General features: G+C 44.8%; 1 protein-coding gene across 1 annotated transcript in view; it reads right to left on the minus strand.

Annotated features, from left to right (window-relative positions):
• MYO7A (myosin VIIA) overlaps nucleotides 1-20,852 on the minus strand; it is a 104,898-nt gene that overhangs the window by 50,140 nt on the left and 33,906 nt on the right. The window contains exons 13-19 of the mRNA XM_087937847.1: nucleotides 19,488-19,623; nucleotides 18,197-18,303; nucleotides 15,030-15,086; nucleotides 13,274-13,411; nucleotides 9,575-9,733; nucleotides 6,200-6,292; nucleotides 1,870-1,964 (exon numbers count right to left, since the gene is read on the minus strand). Coding sequence (XP_087793973.1) covers nucleotides 1,870-1,964; nucleotides 6,200-6,292; nucleotides 9,575-9,733; nucleotides 13,274-13,411; nucleotides 15,030-15,086; nucleotides 18,197-18,303; nucleotides 19,488-19,623 — 785 coding nt within the window. The remainder of the gene's footprint in view (nucleotides 1-1,869; nucleotides 1,965-6,199; nucleotides 6,293-9,574; nucleotides 9,734-13,273; nucleotides 13,412-15,029; nucleotides 15,087-18,196; nucleotides 18,304-19,487; nucleotides 19,624-20,852) is intronic.

Consider the following 20,852-nt stretch of genomic DNA (forward strand, 5'->3'; position numbering starts at 1 on the left):
ATCGGAACAGCTGATCATTGGGAGAAGAAAAAAGAAACCTTAAGGAGCGGCTGGGTAGACAACCGATTCTGTGGGTGCGGCTAGGTGGGCGTGGCTAGGTGGGCGTGGCCATGTGACTGGGTGGGCGTGGCTTCTTCTCTCTTTTTTGGCAGCCCCCACCCCACCTATTTTGGGGCCTTCCTGGGCCTCAAGGGAGCCTCCCGGGTGAAGCAGTAAGTAAGCGAGAGGAATCCCACACAGCTGATCATAAGAACAGCTGATCGTCGGGAGGGGGAAAAAAGAAATAGGTGAAGGAGTGACTGGGTGGGGAAGAATGGAGTCAGCGATGTCGGGCATGTGTGCGATGTCCCGCATGCGCAATAAGGACTGATTGGGCAGGGAGGGGCGGGGCCAGCCAGGGCCACGATTTGCTGGTTCTCTGAACCGCTCAGAATCATAACAACCGGTTCTATAGAACTGGTCTGAACCGGTAGAATCCCACCCCTGCATTTGTCCTGTTTTATGACCATACTTGCCATGGTTGTTAAGTGAATCCCTTGCCATTGTTAAGTGAATCTGGCTTCCCCACTGACTTGGCTTGTTGGAGGGTAGCAAAAGGGGATCGCGTGACCTCCTTGGGACACTGTGACCGTCGTAAACACGAGTCAGTTGAATCAAGTGTGCGAATTTTGACCAAGTGACCACAGAAATGCTGCAATGGCCTTATCAGCGTACAAAACGGTCGTAAGACACTTTACTCAGTGCCGTTGTAACTTCGAGCGTCACTAAATGAACTGTTGTAAGTTGAGGGCTACCTGTAGTCCCGAGATTGGTTATAACAACAGAAATCCCGCAAGTCTGATTCTGCTTGGCTTCTTTCCCCTTTCCTGCAGTGAGATCGGGAAGTTCCTGACCAGGTTCTTTCCAAATGTTATCTGAATAACAGAATAACCGAGTTTGAAGGAACCTCAGAGATCTTCTAGTCCAACCCCCTGCTCAACCAGGAGACCTTAGATCATTCCAGAAAAAGTGGCTGTCCAATCTCTTCTTTAAAACCTCGAAATCTACAGAGGAGCCTGAATAAAATTGCAAGATCAGTAGCTCTTCCAATTTCTAAATTCATGTGAGAACAATCCAACCATGGAACAGAAGTTGCCCTCGGAAGTTGTGGAAGCATCATCACTCGAGACTTTCAAGAAGAGGCTGGACTGCCATCTGTCAGAAATGGTGTAGGGTCTCCTGCTTGGGTGGCAGGGCTGGACTAAATGTCCCTTCCAACTCTGGTTTTCTGCTATGTTTAACTTTATCCATGACACATAGAAAAAAGGAAAATCTTGCAAGATTTCCTTGGGAATGCAAAACCTTTCCCACCGCGGTCACAATCGATAATTCCTTTTTTTTTTTAATACAGTATATTGTCAGGGCATATCATTTACGAAAAAGCAGAAGAAAAACAAACAGAAGTAACAACATATATACTAGTAATAACAATAATAATAGTGTAACAAAATAATTTTAACTTGTATTAGCTTATTTATAATTCTGTTAATTATATTGACATGTTTATAATGATCAACCCTCTTTGTATTTAATTCATACATAACAGTACTCTTTCTTCGCCTAATTTCTACCTCTTTTCTCTAACCACTCGTAAAATCTGTTCCCTGTTAAGTAATATTCTGTGTCTTCTTTGTCCTTTATTTTTAACGTCAATCTATCCATCTCTGCACAGTCTAGTATTTTCCGAATTACTGATGGGGTATTCTCATGTTTCCAATATTGTGCAAAAATGTTTATGAATAAAAATAAAACATATACTGAAAAAAAAACACATAATAATTCCCAGGTTACCTTTCACACCAAGAAATATTAGCCCTCTTCCCCAGGTACCTGTCTTTAAATCCGCGAACTACTTTCTGAATAAGGATTACTTTATCGGTAATGGCTTTGTCCCGTTCTATTTCTAACAGCATATCGTGGTGATCCTGGGAAAAAAAAACCAAATATATATAGCCGTGGGTTAATCAGGATTAGATCCTAGCTGAATGGCAGCAAAGAGGGCTAGAAGTCATCACACACAAAAATGCAATTTTTTTTTGCCACCAAAAAAGGCACCAGGTCTTATTTTCGGGGGAAGTCCTCCACTGACTAACCTCACTTGCGTGCATCGCCCCTGGCCTCCTTTTCGCTGTCAGAGGCCTTCAGAAACTACTATTTCTGCAGCCAGCAAAGCTTTCCTGAAGGCCTCTGCAGCCGATAAGAGAGCTCTAGATCGATCCAGAGCTTTGTTATCAGCTCCAGAGGCCTTCAGGAAAGCCTGGCCAGCCTTGCCGGCTGCAGAAGAAATGGGCCGGTGAGGCAGGTGTCGTGGTGTGCGAGGCCTGATTACACCTGTCCAAAGGTAAGTAGTAGGGCAGATAAACTCTCCATCCCCACCCTAACTTAATTTTTACTCTTCCACTCTGGAGTGGGTGGGATCTTAATTAGGGCTTATTTTAGGGGTAGGGTTTATATTGGGCGCATGTGGAAAAAATCAAGCTAGGACTTACTTTCAGGGTAGGTCGTATTTTCAGGGAAACAGGGTATAAGTCGAGGACTATCTGTACCCTAGAGATTTCTGTGGCTCGCTGAAGGATCAACAACTTTATGGTATAGGTTTATACTGTAGAATATTTATTTATTTTATAGGTAGTCCTCCTATTTATGTACCTATATTTATTCTATAGGTAGTCCTCAATGTATGACCATAATGGAGCCCGAAATGTATGGGCTAAGTGAGAAATTTGTGAAGTGAGTTTGGTCCCATTTTACGACTTTTCTCGCCACATTTGTTAAGTGAATCCCTGCAGTTCTTAAATTAGTCATGCGGTCGTTAAGTGAATCTGCCTTCCCCATGGACTTTGCTTGTCAGAAGGTCGCAAAAGGGGATCACGAGACCCCAGGACACTGCGACCGTCATAAATAGGAGTCAGTTGCCAAGCGGCTGAATTTCGACCACATGACCATTGGGGATGCTACAACGGTCACAAGTGTGGAAAACGGTCATAAGTCACTTTTTTCAATACGGTTCTAAGTTCAAACGTTCACTAACTGAACTGCTGTAGGTTAAGGACTACTTGTATTTGCAGTAATTTGTTTTTCCTGGCCTGCCTGGGGAATTCCCTGGTTGATTCCGAGAATGGATTAAGTTCTTGGGATCAACCACGGAATTTCCCAAGCAGTCCAGGAAAAAAAACCGCACTGCAAATAATATGCAAATAGCAACGTTGATAAGGAGAATATTTCTGGCTCAGGGCTGAACTATGGGATAGAATAGAGTAGAATAGAATAGAGAATAGAATAATAGAATAGGATAGAAAAGAATTCAGTAATGGAACAGAACATAGAATAGAAATGAGTAGAGTAGAGTAGAGTAGAATAGAATATGGAATAGTATAGAATGGAATGGAATGGAATGGAATAGAATAGAATAGAATAGAACAGAACAGAATACAGAATGAATAGAAAATAGAATAGAATAGAATACAGAATGAATAGAAAATAGAATAGAATAGAATGTACAGAATGAATAGAAAATAGAATAGAATATACAGAATGAATAGAAAATAGAATAGAATAGAATACAGAATGAATAGAAAATAGAATAGAATAGAATAGAATAGAATAGAATAGAATAGAATAGAATACAGAATGAATAGAAAATAGAAAATAGAATAGAATAGAATACAGAATGAATAGAAAATAGAATAGAATAGAATACAGAATGAATAGAAAATAGAATAGAATAGAATATACAGAATGAATAGAAAATAGAATAGAATAGAATACAGAATGAATAGAAAATAGAATAGAATAGAATACAGAATGAATAGAAAATAGAATAGAATAGAATATACAGAATGAATAGAAAATAGAATAGAATAGAATAGAATCTGGAAGGGACCTTGGAGGTCTTCTAGTCCAGCCCCTTCTCAAGCAGGATACTTGGTGCCCTCTAATCTTGGTTATTTTCTTCCAGAAATTTCATTATCCAAATTCATGCATTGAGGATGTTACCCAATTTGGATAGTGAAACGTCTGCAAGAAAACAGCCAAGCTCAGAGAGAAACCAGGACCTCCCTCAAATACTAAAATTATCCATTTCCAAAGTGAATAACAGAAAAACAGAGATGGAAGGGACCTTGGAGGTCTTCTAGTCCAACCCCTTGCTCAGGCAAGAGACCCTATATCATTTCAGACAAGTAGCTGTCGAGTCTCTCCTTAAAAACTTCCAGTGATTGAACAACCACAGCTTCTGGTGGCAAGTAGTTCCACAGATTAATTGTTCTAACCGTCGGGAAATTTCTCCTTGGTTTTAGGTTGTTTCACTCCTTGATGGGTTTCCATCCGTTGCTGAAATGAGTCTGCTCTTATATTCTTACGGCATGAATTATTAATTTTTTTTTGAATTTTGAACAGAAACCTGTTCTTTTTTTTAAAGCTGAAAATTTTTCTCCTCATCTTAATCCTGGTGGGATTCTTTTCCAGATGACTGAAAATAAAATCCCCTGTTTTCCGGATGTGAGCCAACTATCTTAGTAGAGACTTTCCGAGCTACGGATTTCCACGTTTCCTGCTCACACAACTTGCACAATGCTCGATAACACTTTCTAGAATGGGTGAACTTTCCAGAACTGAACATGAGGTAAAAGAAGGATTTCAAAATGAAGCAATGGGTTGGGCTGTGGTTGGAATGGATTAAACCAAGGATCTCCACACTTGGCCCCTTTCAGACTTGTGGACTTCAACTCCCAGAATTCCCCAGCCAGCCAAATAACTTGGCCCCTTTAAGACATGTGGACTTCAACTCCCAGAATTCCCCAGCCAGCCAAACAACTTGGCCCCTTTAAGGCTTGTGGACTTCAACTCCCAGAATTCCCCAGCCAGCCAAACAACTTGGCCCCTTTAAGGCTTGTGGACTTCAACTCCCAGAATTCCCCAGCCAGCCAAACAACTTGGCCCCTTTAAGGCTTGTGGACTTCAACTCCCAGAATTCCCCAGCCAGCCAAACAACTTGGCCCCTTTAAGGCTTGTGGACTTCAACTCCCAGAATTCCCCAGCCAGCCAAACAACTTGGCCCCTTTAAGGCTTGTGGACTTCAACTCCCAGAATTCCCCAACCAGCCACGCCGCTTGGTCCCTTTTAAGGCTTGTGAACTTCAACTCCCAGAATTCCCCAGCCAGCACGGCTGTCTGAGGAATTCTGGGAATTGAAGTCCACAAGCCTTAAAGGGACCAAGTTTGGAGACCTCTGGATTAAACCGACTTCTGTTTTTTCAGCCTTGAAGGCGAGGTCTCCAATTCTAGACATTGCCCCTCTGACACACCTCAAAAGCGACCCCCCCCATGGAAAAAATGGGAAGAAACAGCATAAAATGAGGGAGATGGGGAGAAGATTCAGGAAGAGACTGGACTGCCATCTGTCAGAAATGGTGTAGGGTCTCCTGCTTGGGCGGGGGGGGTTGGACTAGATGATCTACAAGGTCCCTTCCAGCCGTAATTTAGTAATGCCGTTGTTAAGTGAATTGGGCTCTCCCCTTTGACTTTGCTTGTGGGAAGGTTGCAAAAGGGGATCGTGTGACCCCAGGGACTCTGGGAGAGTCATAAATGTGAATCAGTTGCCAAGCATCTGAATTTTGACCACGGGGGAACTACAATGGTCGTTAAGTGTGAAAAACAGCCATAAGTCACTTTTTCCAGTGTTGTAATGCTGAAGGAATGGCTGTAAGTTAAGACATCATGCTCCAAAACCCGCAGCTGTTACCCATCCATAAAATACAACAATTAACCAGTGGAACGACTTGCCACCAGGAGTTGTGGGTGCTCCAACCCCGGAGGATTGGACAGCCATTAGTCTGAAATGGTACAGGGTTTCCTGCCTGAGCAAGGGGTTGGACTAGATGACCTCCAAGATCCCTCCGAACTCAGTTATTTCTGAACGGCTTGCCTCGAGAAGTTGTGGGTGCCCCATCACTGGAAGCTTTTAAGAAGAGACTGGAGAAAGATTTGTCTGAAATGGTAGAGGGTCTCCTTCCTGAGCAGGGGGCTGGACTAGAAGACCTCTAAGGTCCCTTCCGACTGTTATTCTAGTTATCTAATGGCCACCGCCTCTCTTTTTCCAGGGATTTCCCCGTCTGCTTCCTGAAAGCTCCATCTGATTCTGAAATAATCTGCCCCCGTACCTTTAGGAAGATTTTTGTCTTGCCAATCTGCCAATCGTCGTCTTTGCCCAGCACGGCTTCAGCGATGCGCTGGCATGTTCCATGCAGATCTCCCTGGAAGGAACAATAGAGTAGAGTAGAGTAGAGTAGAGTAGAGTAGAGTAGAATAGAATAGAATAGAATAGAATAGAATAGAATAGAATAGAATAGAATAGGAAAGAGAATGGAATGGAATGGAATAGAATAGAATAGGGAATAGAATAGAATAGAATAGAATAGGGAATAGAATAGAATAGGATAGGATAGGATAGGATATTGGAATGTAGAATTGAATAAGAATGAATAGAATAGAATAGAATAGAATAGAATAGAATAGAATAGAATAGAAAAATATTGGAATGTAGAATTGAATAAGAATGAATAGAATAGAAGAGAAAATAGAAGAGAAAATAGAAGAGAATAGAATAGAAAATAGAATAGAATAGAATAGAATAGAATAAAATAGAATAGAATAGAAAATAGAATAGAAAATAGAACAAAATAGAATAGAAATAGAATAGGGAATAGGGAATAGGGAATAGAATAGAATAGAATAGAATAAAATAGAATAGAAATAGAAATAGAATAGAATTCTTTTATTGGCCGTGTGATTGGACACACAAGGAATTTGTCTTTGGTGCAAATGCTCTCAGTGTCCATAAAAAAGAAAAGAGACATTCGTCAAGAGTCAAGAATCATCAGGGGCAACACTTAATAATCGTCATAGGGTACAATAAGCAATCAAATCATACTAGGAAAAAGTCAATATAAATTATAAGGATACAAGTGAATGGATTTCAAAGCCTGCACCCAGTGGGAGGGTTGACTAGATGACCACCGAGGACCCTTCCCACGGTATGAATCTATGGGTGCCTGGGTCTAATCCTTGGCTTACAACCTCAACTGCGGCTAGAATTTCTGTCGCTAAATGAGGCAGCGGTTAAGTGAATTGAGTCCGATTTTACGACTTTTTTTTTTGGCGATGGCCATTAAGCGAATCTCTGCAGTTGTCGGAGTGAATCGCATGAGCATTAAGTGGATCTGGCTTCCCTCGCGGTCCTTTTGTAACTGCCTTTTGAGCAAGATGTTGGTCAAAAATTGGGGTTTTCCAGGAAAGAGAAAACATACACGCATACTTTATACACAGGGGTATTCCAAGGATTTACCTATATCTGTGGTGGTGAACCTATGGCATGTGGGCCACAGGTGACACACAGAGCCCTCTCCGGGGGCACCAGTGCCATCACCTCAGCTCAGCTCCACCAGACATGCGCATGGGCCTCCCGCTGACCAGCTTGCCTTTGAGTCTCTGCCGCACATATGCAGGGGCAGGACGCATGCATGAGGGTGGGGTCATAGGCCTAGGGGTCGGAGCAAACATGGGGTGACATGCGCACGCATGGAGGACCACACACACACATGTGTGGGGCGCGCACATGCGTGGTGGAACACCTTGCATTTTGGGGTATGTGCACGCTTTGGGAACTCGGGGTCCCAAAAGGTTTGCCATCACTGATCTACACCTCGTTTATTTGCTCATTCAAATGTTATATGTTGTAATTTGTGGAAAAAGCCACACCCCTGGTGAACGATGGGTTTGTTTAACGAAGAGGGTGTTTACTTAATGACAACCACAAGAAAAGGTCGCAAAAGCAGGCAGGGTCCTGTGATGTCCTGCTGAACAACTGTCTCCCTGAAAATAAGACCCAACTGGAAAATAAGCCCTAGCATGATTTTTCAGGAGGCTCGTAATATGAGCCCAGCCCTGAAAATAAGCCCTAATTAAAACTGTCAGCCAAACGGACACGTTTGGAACTGTATTTCCCTGAAAATAAGACCTAACTGGAAAATAAACCCGAATGCGTCTTTTGGAGCCAAAATTAATATAAGGCCCAGTCTTATTTTCAGGGAAACATGGTAGTACAATTAAATGATACACCAATTAAACTGTATGGGCTTTGGAAAAGAATTTATGAATGTAATCAAGATGATATATCACAAACAAACGCATAAAGTAATGGGGACTACACAGGGAATTTTCACATAAAGGAAGGAACAAGACAAGGTTGTTTCTACTAACTTTGGAAGTCTTAAAAAGGGAATATGAGTCAAAATACAGAAATTAAAGGAATGAAATGAAAGATATAAACTACAAGCGTTTGCAGACGATTTGGCATTGATCATAGAAGATCTGTTAGAGACAATTCCTAAAAGTATTAAAAGACATAGAGGAGTTAGGAGAGGTAGCAGGACTGAAAATAAAAACTAAAGCGCTAAGTTAAAAACCTCACACGCACAAACGAAAAGAAAAACTGGCAGAAGAAGTGGAATTTCAAATAGTTAAGAAAGTTAAATACTTGGGAATATACTGAACAGCAAGATGTGCAATGATCAAAGAAGACAAGTATGTAAAACTACTCAAGCAACCAACCAGCACGATTTACAACCATAATTTCCCTCCGAATTACGGTCATAAATAAAGAACTACCTACTTAGTAATTAAAAAGCACTTACAGCCAAGGTGACTCTCACAAGTACAGACAGTCCTCGACTTTTATAATAGTTCACTTAGCGACCGTTTGAAGTTTCAACGGTGTTGAAAAAAAAGCGACTTAGGACCGTTTTTCACACTTACAACAGTTGTAGCCTCCCCAGGGTCACTGTCAACTCGTAAAGCATTCCTATGCCTGTTTTTGAGTTGCCATAAACAAGGGGAGGGGAAAATCCGAAGGAGCAGTAATGGCTGTTTAAAACCAGAAGTATGTTCCACGCTTATCTTAGAAAGATTGTAGCTAAGCTACCGGATCTTCTGCCCTGGGAAAATCCTTCATTGGAGAACGTGAGGGATGACATCCAGCCCGTGAAGGTGCTTCATTGGAGAATCTGATTTATGACACACCCAGAGGGGAAGCGGGGAATCGGGTTCACGGGTGACTGTAAATTACATATGTTAGAGTTGGCTTCATTTAGGTTCACGCCAATATGTTGCTCCTAAAAAAAAAACTTTTGAATTCTTTTGAAGTTCACGATATTAATTTGGGCAATCGCCGGAACCCTGACAGCCGCATGATCCAAATTAAAAGGTTTGGCAATGGGTTCCTATTAATGACGGCTGTACTGTTTGCGACCTTCCGACAAGCAAAAGTCAAGGGGGAAGCCAGATGCACTTAACAACTCCGGAGATTCACTTAATGACGTTGGCAAGAAAAGTCACAAAATGGGGCAAAACTGACTTAAAAACTGCCTCGCTTAGCAATGGAAATGTTGAGTTCCATTGGGGTCGTAAATCGAGGACTACCCATGATGACAGCTGGCAAGGAATTGTGTTTTTACTTAAATACGATTATTTGTCTCTACCTGCTTGTAGGCGGGTTTCACGCCCGGCATGAGGACTCGATATCTGTCGACAAATTCCACAAAGGTGTACCGGATTGGATAGCCAGCCCTGCGGATTCGGATGGTTTCCATCATCCCGGAATATCTCAGCTGACGGACGCAGAGTTCCCGGTCAAATAACTTCAAAGAGAAAAAGTGGCCTTTAATTTCTCAGGATTACCTGCAAAGGATCTTCTAATGTAGGGTTTTTCAGTTTTTTAAGGTATGTGGACTTCAACTCCCAGAATTCCACAGCCCGTTCGGGGACTCCCAGAGAATTTTGGGAAATGCAGTCCACACTTGCTGGCTGAGGAATTCTGGGAGTTGAAGTCCTCAGAACTGAAAGTCGCCAAAGCTGAGAAACGTCGGAGAATTCTGGGAGCTGTAGTTTATGTTGGCTGTGGAATTCTGGGATTTGAAGTCCTCGGCACTGAAAGATGCCAAAGTTGAGAGAAAAGAGAATTCTGGGAGCTGTAGTTTATTTATGCTGGCTGAGGAATTCTGGGAGTTGAAGTCCTCAGAGCTTAAAGTTGAAAAGTTAGAGAAACACCAGAGAATTTTGGGAGCCGTAGTTTATGCTGGCTGTGGGATTTGAAGTCCTCAGAACTGAAAGTTGCCAAGGTTGAAAAGCATAAGAGAATTCTGGGAGCTGTAGTTTATTTATGCTGACTGAGGAATTCTGGGAGTTGGAGTCCTCAGAGCTTAAAGCTGCCAAGGTGGACAAACACCAGTCTAATCCAACCCACTTCCCAGGGCAGGAAACTGAGACCACCCCAGACCAATGGATACTCAATTTTGACTTGGCTACCTCCAGTAATGGAGCATCCCCAACTTAAGGTGGCAGGCTGTTCTGCTGGTTAACAGATCTCACGGCCAGAAAATCCCTCCTTTTTCCCCTCCGTAAGTTCTCAACCTACCTCTGGAATCAGGGGGGAATAAATTCACTCCATCTTCTCTGGGATAGTCGTCAAACTTTGAGAAGATTCCTCATCCTTCCCCTTTTAGGCTAAACTCACACAACCTTTTAAAAATCTATATATAAAAAGCGAAAGACCCCCTCATGCATCATCACAAAATCTCCAGAACCGTAAAGCCTACAAACTTGAAATTTGGCACTTATGTTCCTCTTGGCTTCTAGGTGCTCGCTAAGAAAGGATTTTTCCAAATGACCATCAGAGCATTAGGATTTCCATTATTATTATTATTATTATTATTATTATTATTATTATTATTATTATTATTAACGCGCTCTGATGCTAAGGAGTTCTACTCCCCACCTGGAAAGAAATCTGTTTCAAATACAAAACACAAGCAGAGGAGTTTCAGTTTTAGTTTCACAGCAGCAACAAGCAGCTTTAGTACAGAACAGTTGAGCTAAGCCACGCCCAGGCTCCTTGCTGTCTCCTTCTTGCTCAAACAGCAAATACTCTTTCAGTTTCCAAACAGCCCTCAACTCTCTCAGACACACTGACAGGACACTAGCCAGATGAATACCGATGGATGCTGGTAGGCAGAGGCAGAATTTTTTTTTCTCTCCTTATTTTCTTCCCCCCCAAACTAAACCCGATCACATAGTTTCGGAGCGAACCACGAGTTTCGAGCTACTTCCTGATAAGATCCGCCCGATTCTCCCAAGTCATCTGAGGGAAATGTAGTTTACAAAGATTAAAACAGGCTGAAGAACCTCTTGTTGGCAGAAGTACGATGGGCATATAGGACGATTTCAACCCGAGGGAACGAAGGAACTAAAACAGGCGCTTGTAGGCCAGACAAGGAACTATGGATGGAAACTGAACAAGGAGAGATTCAACCTGGAAATAAGGAGAAATTTTCTGACAGGGAGAACAATCAACCCATGGAAGAGAAGTTGCCTTCGGAAGTTGTGGGAGCTTCATCACTTGAGACTTTCAAGAAGAGACTGGACTCCCATCTGTCAGAAATGGGTCTCCTGCTTGGGCGGGGGGTTGGACTAGATGACCTATAAGGTCCCTTCCAACTCTGATTATCTGTTAAGTCTGTTAAGGCATCTCTAAACTTTAAGGCTCACGGACTTCAACTCCCAGAAATCCTCAGCCAGCCAAGATTAATTCACAAGGCCAGTTCTATCTACTTTATTTATCTTTTTGGCTCTATCCATTGGTTCACACTTCCTCCAATAATCCTTTTTAAAATAACTTTTCCTCTGCACTTGTTCCAAAAAACAATATGTACCAAGAAGATTCACTTTCAGGAAGAAGACAAAAGCACCTAAATAATAATAACGATAATAATAATAAACCTCTGTTTCCTTTGTATTAACCACAGAGCAATATAATCCCTTCCGTGCAATGTCACTTTGTGAGAAACAGATATTTTCCACTCTTTATTTTGGTTTCCTGAATCTCTGCTTCCTGTCCTTCTTAGCATTTACTCACAGAGGTTTCAGCCTTTCCAAAGAATTGTTTTTGCTTTAGTTTTCACTGACTTGGCTAATTTCTTATTTCACCATCAAAGGCTCTGCAGGATGGGAATTTTGGACAGTATAGAATAACAGAGTTGGAAGGGGCCTTAGAGGTCTTCTAGTCCAACCCCTGCTTAGACAGGAAACTCTACACCACTTCAGACAAACATCTTTTAAAAAGCCTCCAGTGTTGGAGCATCTACAACTTCTGGTGGCAAGTTGTTCCACTGTTTAATTGTTCTTAGGAAGTTTCTCCTTTAATTCCAGGTTGCTTCTCTCCTTGATGAGTTTCCATCAGTTGCTTCTTGTCCTGCCTCTTCAGGGGCTTTGGAGAATAGCTTGACTGCCTCTTGTTTGGGGCAGCCCCTCAAATATTGAAAGATGTTCTCATGTCATCCCCTAGTGACATGAAGGGGAAAGGAAAGGAGGAAGGAAGGGGAAGAAAGAGAAGGGAAAGGAAAGGAGGAAGGAAAGGGAAGGAAAGAAAGGGAAGGGAAAGGAAAGGAAAGGAAAGGAAAGGAAAGGAAAGGAAGGGAAGAAAGAGAAGGGGAAAGGAAAGGAGGAAGGAAAGGGAAGGGAAGGGAAGAGAAGGGAAGGAAGGGAAAAGGGAAAGGAAAGGAAAGGAGGAAGGAAAGGAGGAAGGAAGGAAGGAAGGAAAGAAAGGAAAGGAAAGGAAAGGAAAGGAAGGAAAGGAAAGGAAAGGAGGAAGGGAAGGGAAAAAGAGAAGGGGAAGGAACGGAAAGGAAAGGAAAGGAAAGGAAAGGAAAGGAGGAAACGAAGGGAAGGAAAGAAAGGGACGGGGAAAGGAAAGGAGGAAGGAAGGGGAAGGAAAGAAGAAAGGAAAGGGAAAGAAACGAAAGGAAAGGAGGAAGGAAGGGACGGAGGAAGGGAAGGAAGAAAGAAAGGAAAGGGGCAAAGAAAGGAAAGGAGGAAGGAAAGGAAAGGAGGAAGGGAAGGGAAGAAAAGAAAGGGAAAGGGAAGGAAAGGAGGAAGGGAAGGAAAGAAAGGGAAGGGGAAAGGAAAGGAAAGGAGGAAGGGAAGGAAAGAAAGGGACGGGGAAAGTAAAGGAAAGGAGGAAGGGAAAGGAAGGGAAGGAAAGAGAAGGGGAAATCAAGCACACCCCCTTGGAGTTCCGCCGTAAGCGGAGTCCCTGCCAGGAAACGTCGCCAAGGAGGCTCCCCGACCAGCCTTGCCTCCCCCACGCCTCCCTCCCCGGCGTCCCCCTCCCCCCCCCCACTCACCATGGGCCTCTTGTACTCGTTGGGCTTGATGCACCGGACGAAGAAGGGCTGGCAGACCCCCAGCGTGCGCATCAGCAGCTCCAGCGAGCGCTTGAACTGGCTGCTCAGCGTCGGGGACCGTTTCCTGGTCTCTGCCCCCTGGAGAAGAAAAAGAGGCAGGATTCGGCCCCCGGATCCGCCTCAGGAAAGGGGGAGGCGACACCGGCGGCTGCACCGTTTCCCCCCCCCCTTCGCCCCTCAGCCCCCCACCCCCTCGGGTGGGTGGGTTGGGGGGCGTTTCTCGACACAGGAAATTTCTCCATCGCCCGGGGAAGGGGGGGGTGCAGGCTGCCAGCCGAAGGAGAAGGAAAAAACTTTTCTGTGGCTCTTTTTTTGGGGGATTTGGTTTGATTTTTAGAGCTGGGGTGGTCAGAGATGTTTCGGAAACCTTGAGTCTTCAAGTGGGCCGTTTAGGATGGCGGGGTGGGGGGTACATGTGGTTTTTTTGGTGCTTGGAGCTCTCTGAGCTGGGTGGTTTTCTTGCAGACGTTTCATGACCCAGCTAGGTGATATCATCAGTGCTAGAGGGGTATTTGGTGCTCTCTGAGCTGGGTGGTTTTCTTGCAGACGTTTCATGACACGTCTAGGTAATTTCATCAGTGCTAGAAGGAGATGGGGTTGGAGGAGGAGGAGAGGAGGAGGACTGTGGGGTCCCTGGTTTCTCTGAGCTGGGTGGTGTCCTTGCAGACGTTTCATGACCCAGCTAGGTAATTTCATCAGTGCTAGAGGGGTATTTGGTGCTCTCTGAGCTGGGTGGTTTTCTTGCAGACGTTTCATGACCCAGCTAGGTGATATCATCAGTGCTAGAAGGAGATGGGGTTGGAGGAGGAGGAGGAGGAGGACTGTGGGGTCCCTGGTTTCTCTGAGCCTGGTGGTGTCCTTACAGACGTTTCATGACCCAGCTAGGGAACGTCATCAGGGGTAGAAGGGGAAGGTGTTTGCAAAGAGGAGGAGGAGGAGGAGGAAGAGGAAGAGAAGGAGGACTGTAGGGTCCCTGGTCTCTGTGAGCTTGGTGGTGTTCTTGCAGACGTTTCACGACCCAGCTAGGTAACATCATCAGTGCTATACAGGAAGGGGGAGGAGAAGGAGAAGAAAGAGGAGGACTATGGGGTCCTTGGTGCTCTCTGAGGTGTGTTGTTTTCTTGCACCTGTTTCGTGACCCAGCCAGGTAACATCATCAGTGCTAGAAGGGAGTGGGGTATGTGGAGGAGGAGGAGGAGGAGGAGGAGGAGGAGGAAGAGGAGGAGGAGGAGGAAAATGACTGTGGGGTTCTTGATGGTCTCTGAGCTGGGTTGTTTTCTTGCAAGCGTTTCATGACCCAGCTAGGGAACATCATCAGGGGTAGAAGGGGAAGGTGTTTGCGAGGAGGTGGAGGAAGAGGAGGAGGAAAATTGTGGGGTCCTTGGTGCTTTCAGAACTTGATTGTTTTCTTGTAGATGTTTCATGACCCAGCTAGGGAACATCATCAGTGCTAGAAGGGGAAGGTGTTTGCAAAGAGGAAGAGGAGGAGGAGGAGGAGGAGGAGGAAAATTGTGGGGTCCTTGCTGCTTTCTGAATTTGGTTGTTTTCCTGAAAAACATTTCATGACCCAGCTAGGTAACATCATCAGTTCTTTCCTTGAGAAGAACCGGAGGAAAAGCACTGGTTTGTGGGGTGGGGGAAAAAAGTGGGCAAAAACCAAACATACCCCAGGAAAGATCTGCAGAACTTATTTTACCTTCAAAGTAGAGGCTGGCGACTGGGCAAATGTAGAAGACGGACAGCCACAGAGAAACTATAGGAGAAGAAAGGGAAAATGAAACCACCAAGGAAAAAACACGAGAGAGAAAGGAGAGAGGAGAAAATAAAAAGGGAGCAGGGAGCGTCTGGGATTCTTCCCCGTCGATCGAAAGAAGGGGGCGAGTTAAACAGAAACAGGGGATGAAGTCGGCCACGTGAAGCCTCTGTGAAGAACCTACTCGAGGAGGTCTCTTGGCGTTTGTTTGCATTTCTGGAGTCTCCCTCCTGACCAAAATGGCTCCAAAAAAGGGAGAAATGGCCACCATCCTGGTGCAACTGATGCTAACCTGTTTCCCCAAAATACGATCTACCCTGAAAGTAAGCCCTAGCTTGATTTTTACACGTGAGCCCAATATAAGCCCTACCTCCCCCAAAATAAGCCCTAATGAAGATCCCACCCACTCCAGAGTAGACAGATAAAAATTAAGCTAGGGTGGGGATGAGGAGTGGGTGGAGCTGCCCTACTACTTACCTTTGGACAGGTGTAGCCGGGCCTCGCACACCCCGACACCTGCCTGGCTGGTCCATTTCTTCTGCAGCTGGCAAGGCTTTCCTGAAGGCCTCTGTAGCTGATAACAAAGCTCAGGATCGATCCAAAGGTCTGTTATATCGGCTGCAGAGGCCTTCAGGAAAGCCATGGTCGCTGAAGGCCTCTGACAGCGAAAAGGAGGCCGGGGATGATGCGCGCAAGTGAGGTTAGTCAGTGGATGACGTCCCCCGAAAATAAGACCTGGTGCCTTTTTTTGGTGGCAAAAAGATATAAGGCAGGGTCTTATTTTGGGGGGTATTTGCAATGGTGTGATGGAAGGGTTGAGCTGCCTTTTTGTGACGGACAACAGGCACCCGTTTGATCGAACCAAGGAGTCCTTGATGCTTTCGGAGCTTCTTGCTGAGGTCTCATTACCCAAACGAGGTAACACCCTTGGCTTAGCACTGATGATGTTACCTAGTTGGGCGATGCAACGTCTGCAAGAAAATCATCCCGCTCAGAGAGCGCCAAGGACTCCTCACTTCAGTTCTGAGCTACAAATATTCTCCGTTTTTTTGATTGGACTGTTGAGGCCGCCATCTTGGCACACTATAACAACACAAGCACTTAGACTTATATACCACTCCGTGATCCTTACAGCACTCTCGCTATTTCACAATTCCACAAGTCTGAAAAGTTGCCAAGTTTGGGGACCCCTGCTTCGGAGAGTAGATGGCCCTAAAATCCTGGTTATATAGCCTTTCCTAATGCCCTAAAAACCCGGTTATATTCTTAAGCCTGAGTTACTGACTATGTCAAGGGCTCCATTCTTAGCTGTACTACTAACTGGCTAAGTATTTACGTGTATTTAGTTTGGATGTTTCTGTTGTTCTTTTTATTGTTTCTATTGTTTTAAGATGTTTTTAGTATTTTAGTTGTAATATATGTGTATTTTTGAATTGTAACTCACCCAGACTGAGATGGGCAGCTGTAGAAATGGAATGGAATGGGATGGATGGATGGATGGATGGATAGATGGATAGAATGGTGAGTGAGTGAATGAGTGAGTGAGTGAGTGAACTGAATCTCCATCATGGATGGAGTTGTGCCAACTGCTTTCTGCCAAATAAGAAATGGACTAACATTTTATCAGGAAAATAAGCTTTGAAACAGGCTACACGTCAGAAAACACGGAGAGTTAGGTCAGCTGGTCAGAGGAAAGGAAAGCTTAAGGGAATAAATAAAAGGTGACGTGAAAACCACTTCAAGCAGCAGCTCCATTGCGAGTGACTTCCTAAATTAAGGGCCTCTAAAGTTTTTTTTTAAAAAATCATATGCCTTAAAAAAAAATGGAGCGCTCCCAATATGAGTATGATTTAATTTATAAATGATATATACGTAGATCATGGATTACTTAACTGGAGGATCCCAAACCATCTTGGCTGAAGAACGGTTTATCAGATAACGGATAACAGTTAATCAGAGTTGGAAGGGACCTTGTAGGTCATCTAGTCCAACCCCTGCCCAAGCGGGAGACCCTACACCATTTCTGACAGATGGGGAGTCTAATCTCTTCATGAAAGCCTCCAGTGATGATGAAGCTCCCACAACTTCCGAGGGCAACTTCTGTTCCATGGGTTGGTTGTTCTCACTGTCAGAAAATTCCTCCTTATTTCCAGGTTGAATCTCTCCTTGTTCAGTTTCCATCCATTATTCCTTGTCTGGCCTTTGGGGGCGTTGGAAAACAGCTTGACCTCCTTCCTCCCTGTGGCAGCGCCTCAAATATTGGAAGACTGCTCTCCTGTCTCCCCTGGTCCTTCTCTTCCCTAGACTAGCCAGGCCCAGTTCCTGTAACTGTTCTTCACATGTTTTATCCAGAACTCACTCACCTTCCCTCCCTCCCTCTCTCTCTCCCCACTTGTCTGTCTCTGTGTGTGTGTGTCTATGTCTCTGTTTGTCTGTCTGTCTCTCTCTCTCGTCTCTGTTTCTGTCTCTCTCTGTGTGTCTCTGTCTCTCTCTCTCTCCGAAAATACCAGAAGTGACGAAACGGGGCTAGTTTTCGGCCTGCAAAGTCTGCAGAAGCCTGCCTCGAACCAGCCGAAAATCAGCTGTGAGGCGCAGCGCAGGTAAGGGGGCAGCGGGGGTGAGGTGGGTGGGGATTGCACGCACATGCCTCGAGGGCGTGGGGGGAGGCGCGCATAGCCTTCTGGGTGCTGGCACATGAGGGCGAGGGTGCAAGCATGCGCACAATTTTGGGCACAGGAGTCCAAAAAGGTTAGCCACCGTTGCCCTATTTCAACTCTGCTGTGCATATGCAGCTGGTCTTTGGGCCTCTGCCACGCATGTGGGGTGGGAGGCACATGCATGGGGGATGCGCATGCATGCACAGGGTGGGGCACATGAATGGCGGCGGGGCATAGGTGTGGTCACATGCGCGCATTGCATTTGGGGGGATGCGCACGCACGCTTTGGGCTCTCGGTGCCGAAAAGGTTAGCCTTCACTGGACTAGAACCAGCAAGATATCCGAGGCTTAAATTAGCAGTGACCAAGGACCGTGAATTACAAGGGGTCTATTTGAAGATAGCCACTTCACCTCTGCTTTGACCCACCGCCGTGAATGTTTGAGATACTTTACCATGGCTACATCAGCCTGGAAAATCTGCTTGATGAATTTGTTCCTTGAAGAATGGACCAACTGGATAATATCTCCATGAAGAGTATCTCGGTTTTTCTCCAGAAAGCCTGAGTGAGAGAAACCAGAAGCAGTTGAAAAAAGAATGTTATTTATTTATTATTATACATATATGAAGAAACAAGACTGTAAGGAGCCCAAGGGGCGTGGCACAAAGGCAACACAATCACATAAGTAAGAAAGTAAGTCCCTTTAACACCTCCAACTTTGCCCCCAATGTCCAGTTATCTTCGGCTAGAGAAAAAAAAAACTCTCCCAAGAACAGTCTTTTAAGTAGAGGAAATTCAGTCCGAAAACGAAGTACATACAAACTGTAACTAAAAATCCAAACAAACCACGCTGCAGCAATTCATTTGACAGGGCAGGAGAAGGAATAGCAGACTTGAAAGGCCAATAAAACACACGCAGTTTGGAAGACGGCAGGAACCCAGATAAGCCTCGATGATACCAGATAACACACGATTTGCTTCCAACAAGTTGCTGTGTACAAACTCCCTTTTTAAACACTGTGTTCCCAGCTGTAGCTAATGAAGGGAATCAGGACCCTTTCCTTCCCCGTAAGCCATGCAATTCACGTTGCTCCCCTTCTCTGTTCCTCCCTGCATGACCTAGGATGAAGAGGGAGTGGCCCTGGGCCTTTTTCTGAATTCCCTCTCCCTTTTTTTTACCTCTCCCCTGCTCTGCCCAGCCGGACTTTGCCCTTCCCCAGTTTCTTCCACGGCCAACGGAGCCACACACCCATTCCCTATCAGCTGCTTGGCCTCCCCCTCAGAATCAGATTCCAACAGGGGGATGACACAGACATCCTGCGATCTCTGGAACTAAAATTACATTTATTATACTTACTAAGCTTTCATCAGCCTCTGTTGACATCATCAGAGTATTAAACTACCATTACGGAGATCTATGCCTTTATATATCATTAATCAATTTAGCCTTTGCATGTGTAATAGGCCCTCTGACCAACATGACTGAAGCAAAAACAACAGGTGGGAGGCAGTTGGAAGGGCCTATTATGCATTGGAAGGGCTAAATTGATTAATGATATATAAAGGCATAGATCTCTGTAATGGTAGCTTAATACTCTGATGATGTCAACAGAGGCTGATGAAAGTAAGTACAATGAATGTAATTTTAGTTCCAGAGATCGCGGGAAGTAAACGTAGTCACCGAACCAGTAATAACACCGGTTGAATCCCACCCCTGCTCCAACCCCCCACCCTCCAAAACGTACCTTTTGTTTCATAGTAGACAACGCCGGCAAAATGGTTGATGCCAAAGTGAGTGTCGTGGTTGTTTTTCGGTGGGATGTAATTGATGTTCAGTTTGTGCTGAGAATTCAGCTTGTGGAGCATGGTGGCATCTGTTCCCTGCAATCGGTCAAAACGGGGAATTAGGGTTTCTATCATCGAAAAGCAGCTTTCATTTGCAGCTCTGACATCACCGATCTGCAGCGGAAACATCTAACAGGATAACCGAGTCGGAAGGGACCTTGGAGGTCATCTAGCCATGGTTGCACAGGGGTTAGAATGCGGTACCACAGGCTAACTCACTGCACATGGGAGTTCGATCCTGGCTGGCTTAAGGTTGACTCGGCCTTCCATCCTTTCGAGGTGGGTAAAATGAGGACCCAGATTGTTGGGGGCAAAAGGCTGACTCTGTAAACTGCTTAGAGAGGGATGGAAAGCACTATAAAGTGGTATATAAGTCTAAGTGATATTGGGAGGGAAGGAAGGAAGGAAAGGAAGAGGAAAGGAGGGAGGGAGGAAGGAAGGAAGGAGGAAAGGAAGGAAGAAAGGAAGGAAGGAAGGAAGGGGCAATTGGCTGACTCTAAACTGCTTAGAGAGGACTGGAAAGCACTATAAAGTGGTATATAAATCTAAGTGATATTGGAAAGGAAGGAAGGAAGGAAGGAAGGAAGGAAGGAAGGAAAGGAGAGGAAGAGGAAAGGAGGGAGGGAGGGAGGGAGGAAGGAAGGAAGGAAGGAAGGAAGGGCAATTGGCTGACTCTAAACTGCTTAGAGAGGACTGGAAAGCACTATAAAGTGGTATATAAATCTAAGTGATATTGGAAAGGAAGGAAGGAAGGAAGGAAGGAAGGAAAGGAGAGGAAGAGGAAAGGAGGGAGGGAGGAAGGAAGGAAGGAAGGAAGGAAGGGGCAAGAGGCTGACTCTGTAAACTGCTTAGAGAGGGATGGAAAGCTCTGTGAAGCGGTATATAAGTCTAAGGGTTGTTGCTCTCCCCAGAATAAATCAGAGTAGCGCTGGAAGGGACCTTGGAGGTCTTCTAGTCCAACCCCATGCTTAGGCAGGAAACCCTACACCACTTCAGACAAAGGGCTATCCAATCTCTTCTTAGAAACTTCCAATGTCGGAGCATTCACAACTTCTGGTGGCAAGTAGTTCCACTGGTTAATTGTTCTGACTGTCAGGAAATGTCTCCTTAGTTCTAGGTTGCTTCTCTCCTTGATGAGTTTCCTTCCGTTGCTTCTTGTTCTGCCTTCAAGGGCTTTGGAGAAGAGAATAACCAATTTGGAGGTCTTCTAACGGGATCACAGAGTTGGAAGGGACCTTGGAGGTCTTCTAGTCAAACCCTCTACA

Source organism: Pseudonaja textilis, chromosome 7 (genome assembly GCF_049901715.1).
Source record: "Pseudonaja textilis isolate UNSWEBS1 chromosome 7, rPseTex1.2, whole genome shotgun sequence".
In the NCBI taxonomy this organism is placed as follows: domain Eukaryota; kingdom Metazoa; phylum Chordata; class Lepidosauria; order Squamata; family Elapidae; genus Pseudonaja; species Pseudonaja textilis.